Here is a 16655-nt window from a genome sequence, read left to right as displayed (position 1 = left end):
TCTGTGTATACAGATTTGTTTACTGTTTGTAAATGTTTGTTCCACAGTTTTTACTGGACAAAGTTCTAGAAGTAAATTTGTGGATCAAAGGCTATGTACCTTCCACATTAAATGTTCTTTAAATTTGAGTACAGTTGACAGTTACATTAGTTTCAGGTGTACAACACAGTGATTCAACTTCTCTATATGTTATGCTATAATCACAAGTAAAGCTACCATCTGTCACCATACAGTGCTATTACACTTATCACTGACTATATTCCTTATGCTGAGCCTTTCACCCCATGACTTATTTATTCCATATTACTGTATCGTCTGTATCTCCCACACTCGCCTTCATCTATTTTGTCTACCTCCCCATCTCCCTTACCTCTGGTAATCATCAGTTTATTCTATGTATTTATAGGTCTGATTCTGTTTTTTGTTTATTCGTTTTGTTTTTAGCTTCCACATGAGTGAAATCATATGCTATCTGTTTCTCAGTCTGACTTATTTCACCTAACATATTGCCCTCTAAGTCCCTCCATGTTGTTGCAGATGGCAAGATCTCATCCTTTTTTGTGGTTGAGTAATATTCCATTGTTGTAACATTCCATTGTTTATACATATCACACCTTCCTTATCTATTCATCTACCAGTGTACATTTAGGTTGCTTCCATATCTTGGCTATTGTAAACAATGATGCAATAAATACAGAGCTGCTTTTTTGAATTAGTGTTTTCATTTTCTTTAGATAAATATCCGATAGAATTACTAAATCACATGGTATTTCTATTTTTAGTTTTTTGAGTAAAGTCCATACTGTTTTCCACAGTGGCTGTGCCAGGTTGCATTCCCACCAACAGTGTACAAGGGTTCCTTTTTTCCCCACATCCTTACTGATACCTGCTATTTCTGGTCTTTGTAATTTTTGCCATTCTGAGAGGTGTAAGGTGACATCTCATTGTGGTTTTGATTTCTATTTCCCTGATGAGTGATGTTGAACATCTTTTCATGTATGTCCTCTTTGGAAAAATGTCTATTGAAGTCTTTGGCCCAATTTTTAATTGGATTGTTTGTGGTTTTGGTGTTGAGTTGCTATGAGCCTTCTACATTTTCAGAAATGGTGTTAAACTGCCTCCAAAAAGAGTTCTATCAATTTGCAGTGCCACCAGGAATGTACAGGAGAGTTTGTAACTGGATAACTCTGCAAATTATTAGTCTTCCTAAAATTTCCCAATTATATAGATAAAAAATATTTTTGTATTTTCATCTGAATAATGGCCATGGGCTATTTAAAGTTTATGAGCTAGCCTATGAATGACGTTTGCCCTTTATATTCTGCTATGATTTTGTCATGTGCATTGAAATATTTATTCAGTTCATCTTTAAAAAGTATTTATTTATTAATATTTTCTTTCAGGATTTTATTTTAGTTTACATAATCTCTATATCCAATGTGGGGCTCGAATTCATGATCCCAAGATCAGGAGCTGGATGCCCTTCAGAATGAGCCAGCCCGGTGCCACTAAAAAATATTTTTAAAACCTTTCAATGCTGTAAACTTTCAAGTATATAAAAGCAGAAAAACAGAATTAACTTCCATGAACTCATCACACAGCTTTGATTGTGTTTTCCCATTTTGTCCCTTCTAAAGAGTTTTTTTTTTTTCTAAAGAGTTTTTAGCAAATCTCAGATATCACAGCATTTCACTTGCAAATATTTTAGTATATAATTATTTTTAAATAAATATTTTTATCTTTTTAAAAAATATTTTTATCTGGAGGAACTATGATTTTTTTTTTAAAGTGGGCTCCACACCCAGCAGGGAGCCCAACGTGAAGCTTGAACTCACGACCCTGAGATCAAGAGTTGAAGATCCAACCAACTGAGCCACCCAGGCACCCCAGGAACTATTATTTTTTTAAAAAATTGTCACACTAACATAATTAACATATTTAAATATCCTCTCAATGCTGAAAAATGTCTTTTGAGTGTTTAATATCCAAGGAAGATCCACATGTTGCATCTGATTACAACTCCTAAGTATTTTTAATCTATGAAATACTCAGCCTTCATCTCAAAATGCTATGTATTTTTTAAATAAATAAGGCCATTTGCCGAGTAAAATATTCCACGGTTTGTTTTTCCCCCCTTCCTATATTTTCTGTAAATTGATAGCTAGATTTAGTGGCTTGGTTAGATTTAGGCTCAGTGTTTTTGATAAAATACATTGTAAGTGATGCTGTGTACTTCCTTCTATACCACATTAGGAGGCAAATAATATTTAGTTGACCTTCTTTCAGAGATCTTATAATTGATCAGTTCCTTCAAGTGTTCTCTGCTTAATCTATTTTAAATTCCCCATAAATCTTTTTCTAATGTTCTTGACATGTACTGATGATTTTGATCCATTATTTTAGCGAGACTTCAAAATGGTGATTTTTAAATTAAACCATTGCTTTTACATTTATTAATTGTATTTCTTCTACAATAAAGAGTATTGTAATGTAACCTTCTGGCTACACTAATAGTTCATGTGGAAAATGTAGGAAAACTACTCAATTTTCTTTATCAAATTTTAGATCTAGTATATCTTGATTTTTTAAATTAAAAATATTTTGAATATGCAAAAATTGAAAAATAATATTTGCTACTGAAAGAAATAGCATGGACATAGAGAATCTTCAAACTTCTTTACTAATCTGAGATTTCAAATTCAAAGTCAAGCCTTGTAAGGTCCATCTTATTTGACTAAAATGTTGAAAAGTCTAAAAATTATAATAAACAAAAGAAGCATCTTACCTGAACAATATTGTCTACATTGCTAAATTCCACACACTTCTGCCCTCTCTGGTGATCACAGTAATATTTGTTTTGTTTCCACTGCGGGGGTGAGTGGGCTCGAGATTGTGGATTGTTTGGTACATTGAGCTGCATCATCACCATTCCTCCACCAGGGGGCGGAGGTGGCACAGCTGAAAATCAGAGTTGGGACACTGCAGTCAGTATGCTTAACCAACTACGGGTATCTTTAAACAATAAGAAAATGGCAATAATTTCACATTTCCGAACAAAAACTTACTATCATATATGTGATCCAGATTTAAGCCCTAGAGCTTCATGTTACAAGTGTTGTGTGTTTAAAAAGGCATTAATTAAACTAGGACTCTCTAGGCTTAAACATCTTACTTATTCTAAAAATAACAGGTCCATAGTTACTCAGAAAAGTCCAATTACCTACTACATGACCTAGCAGAGAGTAGCATATTTGAGATATTATCTATAAAAGTGTTTGATTTTAAAAATAAATTAGTTTTAAAACTGGCATTAAGTATTCAGAAGAAAAAGTTTGGGATGTAGGAATCAGTGTAATTTTAATACTCTGAATGTCCTGTAACTCTGGGGAAATCATTTAACCTCTTTTATTACATGTTGTCATCTGAAAAAGGCAGCAAAGACCTCCTTGGCTAACTTTCAAAAGTTCTGGTGATCACATACATGTACAAACACTTTGTTAATTGTATACTAAAGATAAACAGACTATTCTGTCTCCTGTGTACTAGTCTGCAGTACTACTAGTATTAGGCAGGTTTGTTGCATGCCACTCATCCCTTCAGGGTAAGGTATGGTAGGATTCTTTGCACCACAGCCACCAAAATGGTAGTTTCCAGTTCCCTAGAAATACAGCCAGCCTGACCGGCTAGGCAAACCACAGAGGGCTGACTGCTTAGGTACATTTTAAAGCTCTCCTCAACCACAGCAGCCTGTGCTGGATGCACACCAAGAGTCATTTATTTGATAATCACTAATTGTTTCTCTCTTTCTCAGAGATTTACATATGTCAAGAAATCATTGTAATAAAATATGGTGTCATGATAAAGAATTGTGTAAGACACTACGGAAGCAGAAAAAAGAAGCAACAAACTGTGGCTTAAGGACTAGAGAAGCCTTTGTAGAAGAGGTGATTTTTGAGTCAAACGTTAAGGATGACCAGGATTTTGGCAAATAGAAGGTGGATGGGCATTCCAGGCAGAGGGAGGAACAGGAAGACAAGTATCTTTGGCATGAAAAAGCATGGTACTTTCTCAAAACACAGTTTGGTTTGACCTGAACATATAAGTATAAATAGGAGGCTTACTTGCTAGGAGTTTGGATGGGAAATCCATGTACCTTTCCAATTCAGCGGAGTGACCTAAAGAGACTTTTGTTTCAGGAACGTACTATTTGAAGAGAGAGTGTGTGTGTGTGTGTGTGTGTGTGTGTGTGTGTGTGTGTGTTGGGGAGGAGGAAAGTTGGTTGTGGGGGAAATATGAAATCAGCAAGATACTTGCTGCAAATAAGATGTGAAAAGACTGACCAAGAATGGTGGCAGAGGGGAAGGAAAGAAGGCATGAGATTTGAGGGAATGGTGGCAGCATGAATGTAAAAGGAGAGAAGAGAGGTGATGACGACTTTGAAAACTGTTCTGGTCCCTAGAAAGGAGGTGAGGTGAGGGGCGCAGGAAGAGGGAGAAGTATTAAATCTAAAGTGCCTTTGACACAACCAGGTAGGGATGTCCAATAGGCAGTTCACTATGTAGCCTCTTGGGAGGTGCTGGCAAAAAGCAGTTGTTGGAATCTGGGAGGTGAGTGCCTCACCTAGGGAAAGCATGAAGATGAAGGAAATGATCCCAGAGAGAATCAGTATTTATGAGGTGGGGAAGGAAGGAGAGTCTGAGGAAGAGAAACAGGATAGCAGTGTGGCAGTAGTAAAGCAGAAAAGGAAGAAGTATTCAGCAACTGTCAGCTCTGAATTTGCAAGGCATCCTAAATATCTTGGGTATATCTCAGCACATAACAAGGTGAAAACTGTGTTCTAGAAATGCCTACAAATGACTGCTTTTTTTCTCAGTTACTATTATTTTTTCTCAGTTATATTCATACCTGCACATTGGTGGCTTTGAAGCTGCTGGGAATTGCATGGTGAAGTAGTTCGAGGAAACTGTACTTGTTCTGATCCTGGATGTTGCAAGTAACCTACTGATGAGCTATGGGGGAAAAAAATCAGACAAACATAAAAACATAGCAAAGGGAGATGGAGAAGACTGTAAAGATTCTTTGAAAGAACAATCGTACAAATTTATTTAAATGAAATTATTTTCCAGATTGAGTAGGAGTAAAAATAAAATCTAACTTTATTGTCCATAAGTTATAATTATTTTTTGGATAAAAGTCTCTTTATGTTTATGACAATAATACTAATTCAAACATTTTTTTTTAATTAAAAAAATTTTTAAAGATGTTATTTATTTATTCATGAGAGACACACAGAGAGGGACAGAGACATAGGGAGATATAGGCTCACTGCCGGGAGCCTGATGCGGGACTTGATCCCAGAATTCCAGGATCATGACCTGAGCCGAAGGCAGACACTCAACCACTGAGCCGAGCCACCCAGGAGTCCCAATACTATTTTTTTTTTTTTTTAAAACCACGAAGAAACTACTCCTAATTTCATTGCCCTTACTCTTTTTTTTTTTTAAGATTTTTATTTATTCATGAGAAACAGAGAGAGAGGCAAAGACACAGGCAGAGGGAGAAGCAGGCTCCAAGTGGGACTTAATCCTGGGTCTGCAGGATGACGCCCTGGGGCAAAGGCGGTGCTAAACCGCAGAGCCCCCGCCCCTATTCTTTTTTAAAAAGATTTTATTGAGAGCAAGAGAGAGAGAGAGCACAAGCTGAGGGGCAGAGGGAAAGGAGAAACAGACTCCTTGCCCCGCAGGGAGCCTGATTGCATGACTCAATCCTTAAACCCCGGGATCATGACCTGACACCAAAGCAGACAAACTGAGCCACCCAAGCACCCTCATTGCTCTTACTCTTGTACAACTTATTCTAAATATGACTTTTTAATTATTCAAAGTTACTTAAAAAGGAAGAAAATAACTAACTTTACAAAGTGAAAGGGCAATTTATTTGGATCTCACTGAGCTTTATTTTCGAAAAGAGAATATGCAATTTGACGAGATTCAGAAAAATGTTTTGTTGCTTAAAATATGTACTAAGAATAAAGGAAACAGTAAAACATAATTCTAACATATTCTAACATAAAAACTGACAAAATTAAAGGCTGTTAGTATAAAACTATTGTTTTTTTCCTATATTTTTCAAGTTCATCTTTGAGATTCAAGCTAATATGAGATCTGTCACAATAGATCTTTAAAGTTTTCTGTTTAGCAAATTCTTTGAGGAAAATAGTTTTAGAGTGATACTATAAGTTCTTTCTGAGAATTCTACAGTAATCAGAATTCCTTTTTTTCTTTTTCTTTTTTTAAAGAAACCTCCACACCCAATGTGGAGCTTTAACTCAGAACTCCATCAAGAGTTGCATGCTCCACTGACTGTGCCAGGCAGGCGCCCCTCACATAATCAGAATCTTAATTTATATATGAAAGTCCCATTAGTTACCAGTCTTTTTCCACCATTTAAACAAACTTTCCTTACAGAGTATAATTTCTTAATCTAACTTTAACAACTTTTTGCATTAAAAATATGTTAGATCCAACTACTGAATTATAAAGACTATAGGGAGATATGATGATACCATTGGTAAAATCCAAACTATGGGACACTCAGAAAGACAAATGTGTAAAAACAAGCAATATTTGTAGTTGGTAATATAAATATCAGTAATATAATAAAAAGTTAACTATTAAAATTTTCAACATGTGAATTTTTTTAAAGATTTTATTTATTCATGAGAAACACACACAAAAAAGAGGCAGAGACAGAGGCAGACGGAGAGAGAAGCAAGCTCCATGCCGGGAGCCCGATGCAGGACTTGATCCCAGGACCATGGGATCACGCCCTAAACCAAAGGCAGACGCTCAACTGCTGAGCCACCCAGGTGTCCCAATTTTTAACCTGTGAAACAGTGTTGTAGTTCTGTGGGTTTAATAAAAAACTTAGGAATTCCTATACTGAAATATTCATGAATGAAACGCTATTATATCTGAATTTATTTCAAAATTATGTGGGAAGAGGATGAAGTAGAGCTTTAGATAAGAACAGATGAGTCATTAGTTAATAACTATAGAAGTTATGGATACATGGGGGTTCAGTGCACTTTAGCTTACACTCATGTGCATTTAAGAATTTCTGTAATAAGGGACGCCCGGGTGGCTCAGTGGTTGAGTGCCTGCCTGCCTTTCACGTCCAGGGGGTGATCCTAGAGTCCTGGGATCAAGTCTCACATAGGGCTCCCTGCATGGAGCCTGCTTCTCTGCCTGTGTCCTTAACTCTCTGTCTCTCTCATGAATAAATAAAAATTAAAAAAAAAAGAATTTTGGTAATAAGTTAAATATGATTCTCTAATTCAGGCTGACAGTTCTTCAATTACTAAAATATTCATAAAGTTTTATTATTTATTATCTTTTTTTGGTGCCAGTAACTCATTGTGGTTCAATAAAAGGGAAAAAGAAAGGGAGGTAAAGAAAGGATTTCATAAAAGGTGATTTTGGACCATATGACAAAATATAAAAATAGTGCTTCCTGAAATTGATGTTAATTATGATTGGGATGCCTTATGAGCATTAGCTAAGCTGTGGAAATAATACAACTCAAGACGTGGTTTGTAAACATGCTACTACTGGCAGAACATAAAGTTTCACCATAGGGTAGAGGATTTTTAGGTTCTGTTCTAACTGAGATACATGCCCCCGTGGGACATGCAGTACCCCCTCACCCTGATCTGTTCACTAAGTGCCTTCTACTGGCTTACTGAAGTTCTGAGGCACATGAGTGACAGGAAGCCACCCAGAATAGGGATAAGAATATTCAGAGCACGGAGATGAGGGAAATATCCCAGACTACTAAGCTACAAATTGCCATTCCACTTTACCACTTCAGTGGGTTTTAGTTTTATATAATGTAAATCGGTTTTCTAGTCCTAGATTACCCCTTAGGTAAATGAATTATAAAACTGAGTTCCAAGATTAACTTATCTCCTCCAAAAGACATGAAGACACTTCAAGAATAGACTGGGCAACGAGTAGCTCTCTTAAATTTCTTAAATAAGTGCTCTATTTTCAATTACCTTCTAATTGGTCTTTTACAAAGGCAGAACTAGAATAGGTCAGGGGAAAAAAAAGGAAAAGCAAATGAGTCAGCTTTTTAAATACCATTCTCACTTTAAAAATACAAATATTTCCATATCAAAAAAGAAAAACCATTTTGTAGTAACTTCAAAAATTCCTCCTTTGGAAGACAAGGTATAAACAGGGGACTTTTAAAAATAAAACACCAAGCCTAGTTCTTTAAGAAGTTCATGCTCTACCATTCAACAGGAAAATAAAGTATCAATCCAATGAATCCATTTGGTCCCAAGCTTCCTGAAAACCATGAATGTAAATTAAAACTAATAATATCACCTTTTTTTTTTTTAAGATTTTATTTATTTATTCATGAGAAACACAGAGAGACAGGCAGAGACATAGGCAGAGAGAGAAGCAGGCTCCACGCAAGGAGCCCGATGTGGGACTCGATCCTGGGACTCTGGGATCACAGCCTGGGCCGAAGGCAGGCTCTCAACTGCTGAGCCACCCAGGCGTGCCATAATATCAACTTTTCAAATTAGAAAAGGTATTAGAGTCCACTGCAACAAAAACTGGCCTCGCCACTTCCACCAGTTGTTTTGCTATATTTTTTAAGAGCTGTTCCTTCTCATTCTATGGTTCAGTCCAGTCAAATTGGTACAAAACTGCCTCTATAGGATCAGCAGAGATTGATAAATGATGGTAAGGATCCAAAAGGTTTCTTCTTCGTTTTCTATAACGTTCATCTTGTTTCTAAGATGTTCTATGATAATTCATAGGTAAAACTTTCTCTTTTCTCTAGTCATTTGTTTTTGCATTCTTACTGTATTTTGGAATCAAAGCCATGATGGAAGAAACGATAAACACATTATATATTTTTAAAATCAGAACCTACCGTGGTCTACCAAAGTATGAAGAATTTTTAAAAATGTCCTATAACCTTTTATGAATGCTTAAAATTGGACTTTTAAGGGGTACTCCTGATGCCTTTTGATTAGATCATAGTTATCTATTTGATACACTATGAGTGGAAATTAATACTTGCTATTAAGATATACTCAATGGATATTCTTGCAAATTCAAGTGATGTTATATTGCTATTTTAATGGCTTTTGACATTTTAATTCTTGATACACTGGAAAGCACCATGGATTTGGGAGTCAGAAGGCAGCATGAGTTTACAAAACTCAATTTATTTGTAGTATGTCTTTGAACGTCAGCCCTCTCATCAATAATTATGTGATTAATACTTACCTTACCAAACTACGAGGAAAGATTTGGCCATGTAATTCAAAATACAAATAGTCAAATGCACATCTTCATTAGTGATCAAAGGACCAAATTAAAATGTGATATGTCTCTATTTATTAAATATGAAAACAAGAAAAACAAGTCAGTACCTACAAGGATTGTAAAGCAAAGGAAGATTTTTGTTAAAATGTACTAAGACTTTTTAAAACAAGACATATTTTTTATTCTGTTAATTCTCCTCTAAGGATTCTATGCCAAGAAATTGAGATTGCTCACTAAAATAAAGTGAAAAAGATGAATACGACCTGTACGTTCTTTTTTCTAGATTATTTGAGAGAGAGAAAGAGAGAGAGAGAGAAGGAGGATGTGAGCAGGGATAGAACAGAAGGGGAGGGAAAGGGACAAGCAGATTCTGTGCAGAGTGCAGAGCCTAATGTGGGGCTCTATCCCATGATCCCAAGATCGTGACCTGAGCCAAATCAATTGTCAAGACTCACTGGATTGAGCTACCCAGGCATCTGACCTATATGTTCTTTCAAATTTTATGGAAAGAAAAAAAAGAGAGAAATACGAATGTCACAACAGTCAACTTAGGGGTGTGGGAATATAGCTGATTCTTGACAATTTATACTATTTGGTATTTTCCAAAAAGGCACGTATACATTTTGTAAGTATAAAAAACAAACACTAAAAATATCTAATGAAAACCGACTGGGAAGTTTGACTTTTAAATGCTGTTTTAGGGATTTAATTTCAGTGAATGATCTGAATCTCCTTCAGAATTCCTCAGCAGATGTCAGAGCACAGCCATCTGGAAACAGTTCTACTGATCCTCTGCAACATAAACCTTCAATTCATTTGAGGGTCAGCTGCTGAGCCAAGTATGCTGTCTCCAGAAGAAAATATAGCTTTCCGCCTTATAACCTTTTTGCAAATCAAGGTGATTTCTAGCTTATGTATTTTTGTGATGACAGTACCTATGTAGGACAAAATAAATGAAACTCTCAACTAATTAGAATTTGACCAAACTATATGCTTAATTAATAAAAATAAATATCAAATAATTTTCACTGCACAGTATTTTAGGTTTTCCCTTAAATGCAAATGGCCAATTTTTCTTAGCTTTCTGGTTAAATGTTCATGTTTATACAAATACTCACTTATAGCTTACCTATTCCCAAATGTAAACTATTTCTAAAAACTCAATAGACTAAAAAATAGAGAAAAGAAAACATTTAAAAGACAAAACAAAGATAGGATAAGGCCACCTGAGATAAAATTGTTGCTTTCATTAAGCACTGAATTTAGTTTTGTGTTTCTTGGCAGCTAAGACAAAATGGTGAACCCAAAGGGTTATAAAACTCTGCCAGGATGATAAAAGAAGCAAGCATGTAAGCCTCTGCCAGATGCTGAATTCCAGACATATCATAATATATTCCATGATGAATTTAAAGCATGTAGTTAACTATAAAAGAATCTAGTCTTTTTAGTTCATATTTTACTAGGAAACTGAAGGACTGGGGTGGAAAACTGGCCTTAAGATAGGGTCATTTCCCATTAAATAAATAGACAGGCAGCAAAGGTACCTCCAGTAAGGGCTAACGTTTTCCTTAAAAATGAACTTTGAATTTTTCAAGTACTAGTATGAGAGCCAAAGTCCACTATAGTATTTCAGATAAAAGATGCCTTTGGGGTAAGCACTATAGAGGCAGCTATCATCAAACACAATCAACCATAAATGTATCTCTAGTGCTTTTGGGAGAATGATTTTGAGAAGGACCATATCCTGACCAATCTGCTAGGATAAACTCATTATCATTAAGCCCCAGCTGCATTACTGGACCTGTTGGATACATCACTTTAGTAGCTCACTGAAGTAGTAGAAAACATCTGCCAAACAATGATTTTGGCTTTATTATAGTTGATCCTGAGCTGCTCCTTCTGGCAATAATTTAGCTACTTATTACATCTGCTCTTAGAGTGATAACATAATATTGCCATCAACACTGAAGACGATACTTATACACCTATGGGATAAGCTAAGGAACACGGATACTGTTCCTCATAAAGCTTCATCTAATCTTTTAAAAATATAATTTCAAAAGATGAGATGCCAGAATTGTATAATTTCATATTATTTATTTATTTTTTATTTTAAAAAAGATTTTATTTATTTATTCATGAGAGACACAGAGAGAGAGGGAGAAGCAGAGACACAGGCAGAGGGAGAAGCTGGCTCCATGCAGGGAGCCCGACGTGGGACTCGATCCCAGGCCTCCAGATCACACCCTGGCTGAAGGCGGCGCTAAACCACTGAGCCACCCGGGCTGCCCTAATTTCGTATTTTTTAAAACAATATTTCACTTTTTAGAAATTGACTTCTAGCACAACAGCATTTCTGTTAACTGCTCCCTAGTGGAAGTAGTCAAACTATGAGCAGTAAAGAAACATCTTAAGAACATCTATCAAGATTTGGCAAGAAAGGTGAGTCTGGTATTTGAACCAAGATTGCTCCACCTTCCCACCCAACATGACCACTCTTGCCGCAGCTCCTGAAGTGGTGATTCCATGCCAGGATGGTAAACTGAGGACCCTAGGTTGTGGTCCCCTCACTCTCCACCAAATATTCAGCTCATAGGGGAGATAGGAAGTTATTCTGAGAGAAGCTCACCACTGTCTACATCTCTAGTTCCAGAGCTCTCACTCAGAGACTGTTCTGAGGAGTAAACTCCATAAAACCAATAGTACCTAATTTCACCCCAAAGAGAACTATCTTCAATTGCAACAGAGAGGTAAGAAGTTTGAGCCTACATATGCTGTCAAGAATGGCAGAGGTTGTGGTAAAGACAACTGGGAGACAATTCAAGATTCAGGCTAAACTGTAGGCCTGCTAGTTTGCAAGAGGATATCAGGTGAAAAAACAGCTGGAAGGAGTCTTCTTGAGGTTAGAATAAAAATCAAACACTGATCCCAAAAACTTTACCTTCAAAGGAGTCAAGTTTTGACTGGGTTACTTTGTAGAGCAATTTATGTACAAAGGCATTTTTAAAAACAATACAGCAACCAACTGGCAGAATTTAAGAGTTGGCTGTTTTAAGGAAGAGAGGAACAGAGTCCTACTAAAAACCACTGTCATCCTAGGACGACTGTGAGACTACCCAAAGCTTTTCTTGCTTGAGGAATAATATCAGAGGCTGAACTCTGGGGGTGGTAGAGTGTAAAGAGACTTCACTAAAATGATCCAGTAAGTCACTAAACAAAGTAAGCAAGCAGGGGTCATGGTGGCTCAGTTGATTAAATATCTGACTCTTGATTTCAGCTCAGGTCTTGACCTCCGCTTGGGAGTTCAAGATCTGTGGGGTTCCATGCTTGGCATAGAACCTACTTAAAAAAAAAAAAAAAAAAAAAAAAGACAAAAAAATAAAATTAAGCCTCCAAAGTTGTCATAATTTGTCATCTAAAATGTCTAATTTAAAAAGAGATACAGGGAAAAAATATAGAGCATAAAAAGGAACAGAAAAGTATGACCTATACATTAGATAAAAGCAGGGAATATGCAGTTTCTATGAAAAAGAACAGATTTTTCACATTCATCAGAAAAAGACTATTAAGTAATCATTATAAACAAGTTCACAGAACCAAAGGAAACCATGATTAAGGAAGAAAAAATGGTGACAATATCACATTAACTAATATCACATTAGAGAATATTAATAAAGAGAATATTAATAAAGACACAGAAATTGTAAGAACCAAAAGGATATTATGGCATTGAAAAATAGAGAAAATAAAAAATTCACTAGCAGAGCTCAATAGTAGGTGTGAACTGGCAGCAGAAAGAATAAGTGAACTTGCAGACAGAAATAGATCATGCAAGCTGAAGAACCTAGAGAAGAAAGAACAGAGAAAAAAAAGAGCCTCAAAGAAATGTGGGACATTATTAAGCACACCAAGACATGTATACTGGGATTATTAGAGAGGAGAGAAAGAGAGAAAAAAAAAAAAGTACAAGAAATAATGGCTGGAAACACTGCAAATTTATTGAAAAACAATGACTTACTCATCAGGAACCTAAATTAACTCTAAACAGGATAAACACAATAAGATCCAAAGAGACATTATAGTAAAAATGCTAAAAATCAAAGACAAATGGCAAGGAAAAAAATGACTAGTTACTGATAATGGAACCCCATTAAGATTAATAGCTGACTTTTCAGCAGATGTGAGGGAGGCCAGAAGGTAGTAGGATAACACATTCAGAGTAGTCAAAGATAAAAAAAATGTCAACCAAAATTCCTATATCCAACAAAGCTATTTTTACAAAAATGTAGACAAAATAAAAATTCGCACAAGTGAGTAACAACTGAGAGAATTTGTTGATGTCAGACGTATCTTACAGTAAATACTAATTAGAATATACATAAAATGATGGAGTGCCTGGGTCGCTCAGTTGGTTAAGCATCTGCCATCGGCTCACGTCATAATCCCAGGGATTTGGGATTGAGCCCCACACTGGGTTCCCTGCTTGCTGGGGAGCCTGCTTCTCCCTCTCCCTCTGCCTGCCCCTCCCTTTGTTGTGCTCTCTCTCAAATAAATAAAGTCTTAAAAAAAAAAAAGAGTATACATAAAATGATAAAGCGTACCAGTATCATGGACTGAATGTATTCTCCTCCCCACATTCATATGCTGAAGCCCTAACTTCAGCGTGATGTACTGGGAGGTGGGGCCTTTGAGAAGTAATTAGGGCTAGATGAAGTCATGTGGGTGGGCCCTGGTCCAATGGGGTTAGTATTCTTTAGAGAAGAGACATTAGAGCTTCTTCTCACTCCTGCTTTCACATACTGAGGAAAGGCTATGTGACCACACAGCAAGAAGAAGGTAGCTGCCTACAGCCTAAAGGGGAGAGTCCTTGCCAGACACCAATCCTGTTGCTACTTTAATCAATCTTGAATTTAGAGTCTCCAGAACAGTGAGAAAATAAATTTCTGTGTTTAAGCTAAGTAGTCTATGGTATTTTGTTACGGCAGCCTATGAGGATGGATACAACCAGTACAGGAAATTATGTGATTGTACAAGATAGTAGAAATGCATATTTTACTTCCTTTCTTTTAATGGATTTAAAAAGCAACTGTATAAAAGAGTATGTATAGAATGTAACGTTGGGCCCATAGCATATAGAAATGTAACACATTTGTCAACAATAGCATAAGGGAAGTAGGTGGGAGCAAAGCTACAATGGGATGAGGAAATGTCTATAGATGGTATGGTAATAATTATAACAGGTACTTTTTTCTGTGTATGATGCTAGTATAAATAAGTTGATTTGGATACGTTAAGACTTACATGATAAATCTTAGAAAAGTCACTGAAAAATACTAAAAAAAAGTAATGAAATCATTAAAGAATTAAGATGTTACAATAGGAAATATTCACTAAATGCAAAAGAAAGCAGGAAAAGTAGAAATGGAGAAAAAACACATAAGAAAGAAAAAAAAGCAAAATGGTAGACATAAGCCAACTACATCAATAATGTTAAATCAGAGTGGATTAAACAATTAAAAAGCAAAGACTGTCATAAGAATAAAAAAAGGATTATACACTGTCTATAGGACACACACAGGAATAAAAAGATGGAAAAATATATCATGCAAACAGTGACCACAAGAAAGTTGGATTATATATTAATATCAGATAAGATAGACTTTAAAACAAAACATGTTCTGAAAGATAAATCATTTCATAATGAAAAAAGCATAATTCAGGACAATATAACAATTATAAATATACAATGTATCTTCACCTGTTACTGTGGATTCTCTGTTTCTCCCCTCATTTCTGTCAGTGTTTGCTTCATGTATTTTGGTGCTCCTTTATTAGGGGCTGATGATATGTTTACAAGACCATAAAGTAATCATTATAAACAAGTTCACAGAACCAAAGGAAACCATAATTAAGGAAGAAAAAAAAAATCCACAGGTAACATACTTAAGGTGAAAGACTGGGTGCGCTCCTGCTAAAATCATAAACAAGTCTGCTCTCACTACTGTATTGAACATTGTACTGAGGTTCTAGACAGAGAAATTAGGCTAGAAAAAAAAAGGTATCCAGATTGAAAAGGAAGAAGCAAAACTATTATCTTCACAGATGACATGATCTTATATATGGAAAGTCCCAAAAAATCCACTAAAGAAGTATTGTAACTAGCAAATCAGTTCAACAAGATTGTACGATACAATATCAATACAATACAAAATACAAATACATGCAACATACAGTATATACAAAAATAAATTGTATTTATATACAGTTCCATTGTGTGATCAAAATAAAATTAAAGCAATTCTACTATAGTATCATCAAAAAGAATGAAATGTTTAGATATAAATTTAAGAAAAGAAAAAACAAACTCTGAAAACTCAGGAACATTGTTGAAAAAAAGAAAAGATCTAAGTAATTGGAAAACATCCCATGTTCATGGAATAGAAGACTTAAGATGCTGATACTCCAAATTAATCTACAGATTCATTGCAATTCCCATCAGAATCCCAGCTGACTTCTTTGTGGAAACTGATAAGCTGATATAAAATTCATATAAAATTGCAAAGGACCCAGGATAGCCAAAACAATCTGGATAATGATCAAAGTTGGGAGGACTCACATATCCCAGTTTTGAACTTTATCAATACAGTGTGGCACTGGCACAGGATAGACATAGTAAAAGAATAACATTCAGAAATAAACCTAGGGGATCCCTGGGTGGCTCAGCGATTTAGTGCCTGCTTTCAGCCCAGGGTGTGATCCTGGAGACCCGGGATTGAGTCCCATGTCAGGCTCCCTGCATAGAGCCTGCTTCTCCTTCTGCCTGTGTATCTGCCTCTCTCTCTGTCTACCATGAATAAATAAATAAATCTTAAAAAAAAAAAAAAGAAATAAACCTAGACATCTACAATCATCTGATTGTTTTTTAAAAGATTTTATTTATTTATTCATGAGAGACATAGAGAGAGAGAGAGAGAGAGGCAGAGACACAGGCAGAGGGAGAAGAGGCTCCCAGCATACTGGGAGCCCGATGTGGGACTCAACCCGGGGTCTCCAGGATCAGGCCCTGGGCTGAAGGTGGTGCTAAATAGCTGAGCCACCCGGGCTGCCCAACCATGTTTTAAAAAAGATTTTATTTATTTACTTGAGAGAAAAGATTAAAAAAAAAATCTTTACTTATGCATGAGAGATAGAGAGAGAGAGGCAGAGACAGGCAGAGGGAGAAGCAGGTCCCATGCAGGGAGCCCGATGTGGGGTGGGACTCGATCCCAGGACTCAAGGATCACGCCCTGAGCGAAAGGCAGATGCCCA

General features: G+C 36.1%; 1 protein-coding gene across 16 annotated transcripts in view; it reads right to left on the bottom strand.

The window, feature by feature from the left end:
- Nucleotides 1-16655, bottom strand: part of R3HDM1 (R3H domain containing 1) — a 199467-nt gene that overhangs the window by 13721 nt on the left and 169091 nt on the right. For all 16 annotated transcript variants that reach the window (XM_038565078.1, XM_038565077.1, XM_038565079.1 and 13 more), the window contains 2 exons: nt 4906-5009; nt 2786-2958 (listed from right to left, as the gene is read on the bottom strand). In XM_038565078.1, coding sequence (XP_038421006.1) covers nt 2786-2958; nt 4906-5009 — 277 coding nt within the window. The remainder of the gene's footprint in view (nt 1-2785; nt 2959-4905; nt 5010-16655) is intronic.

This window comes from Canis lupus, chromosome 19 (genome assembly GCF_011100685.1).
Source record: "Canis lupus familiaris isolate Mischka breed German Shepherd chromosome 19, alternate assembly UU_Cfam_GSD_1.0, whole genome shotgun sequence".
Taxonomy (NCBI): Eukaryota; Metazoa; Chordata; class Mammalia; order Carnivora; family Canidae; genus Canis; species Canis lupus.
This window is presented reverse-complemented; position numbering and strand designations above follow the sequence as displayed.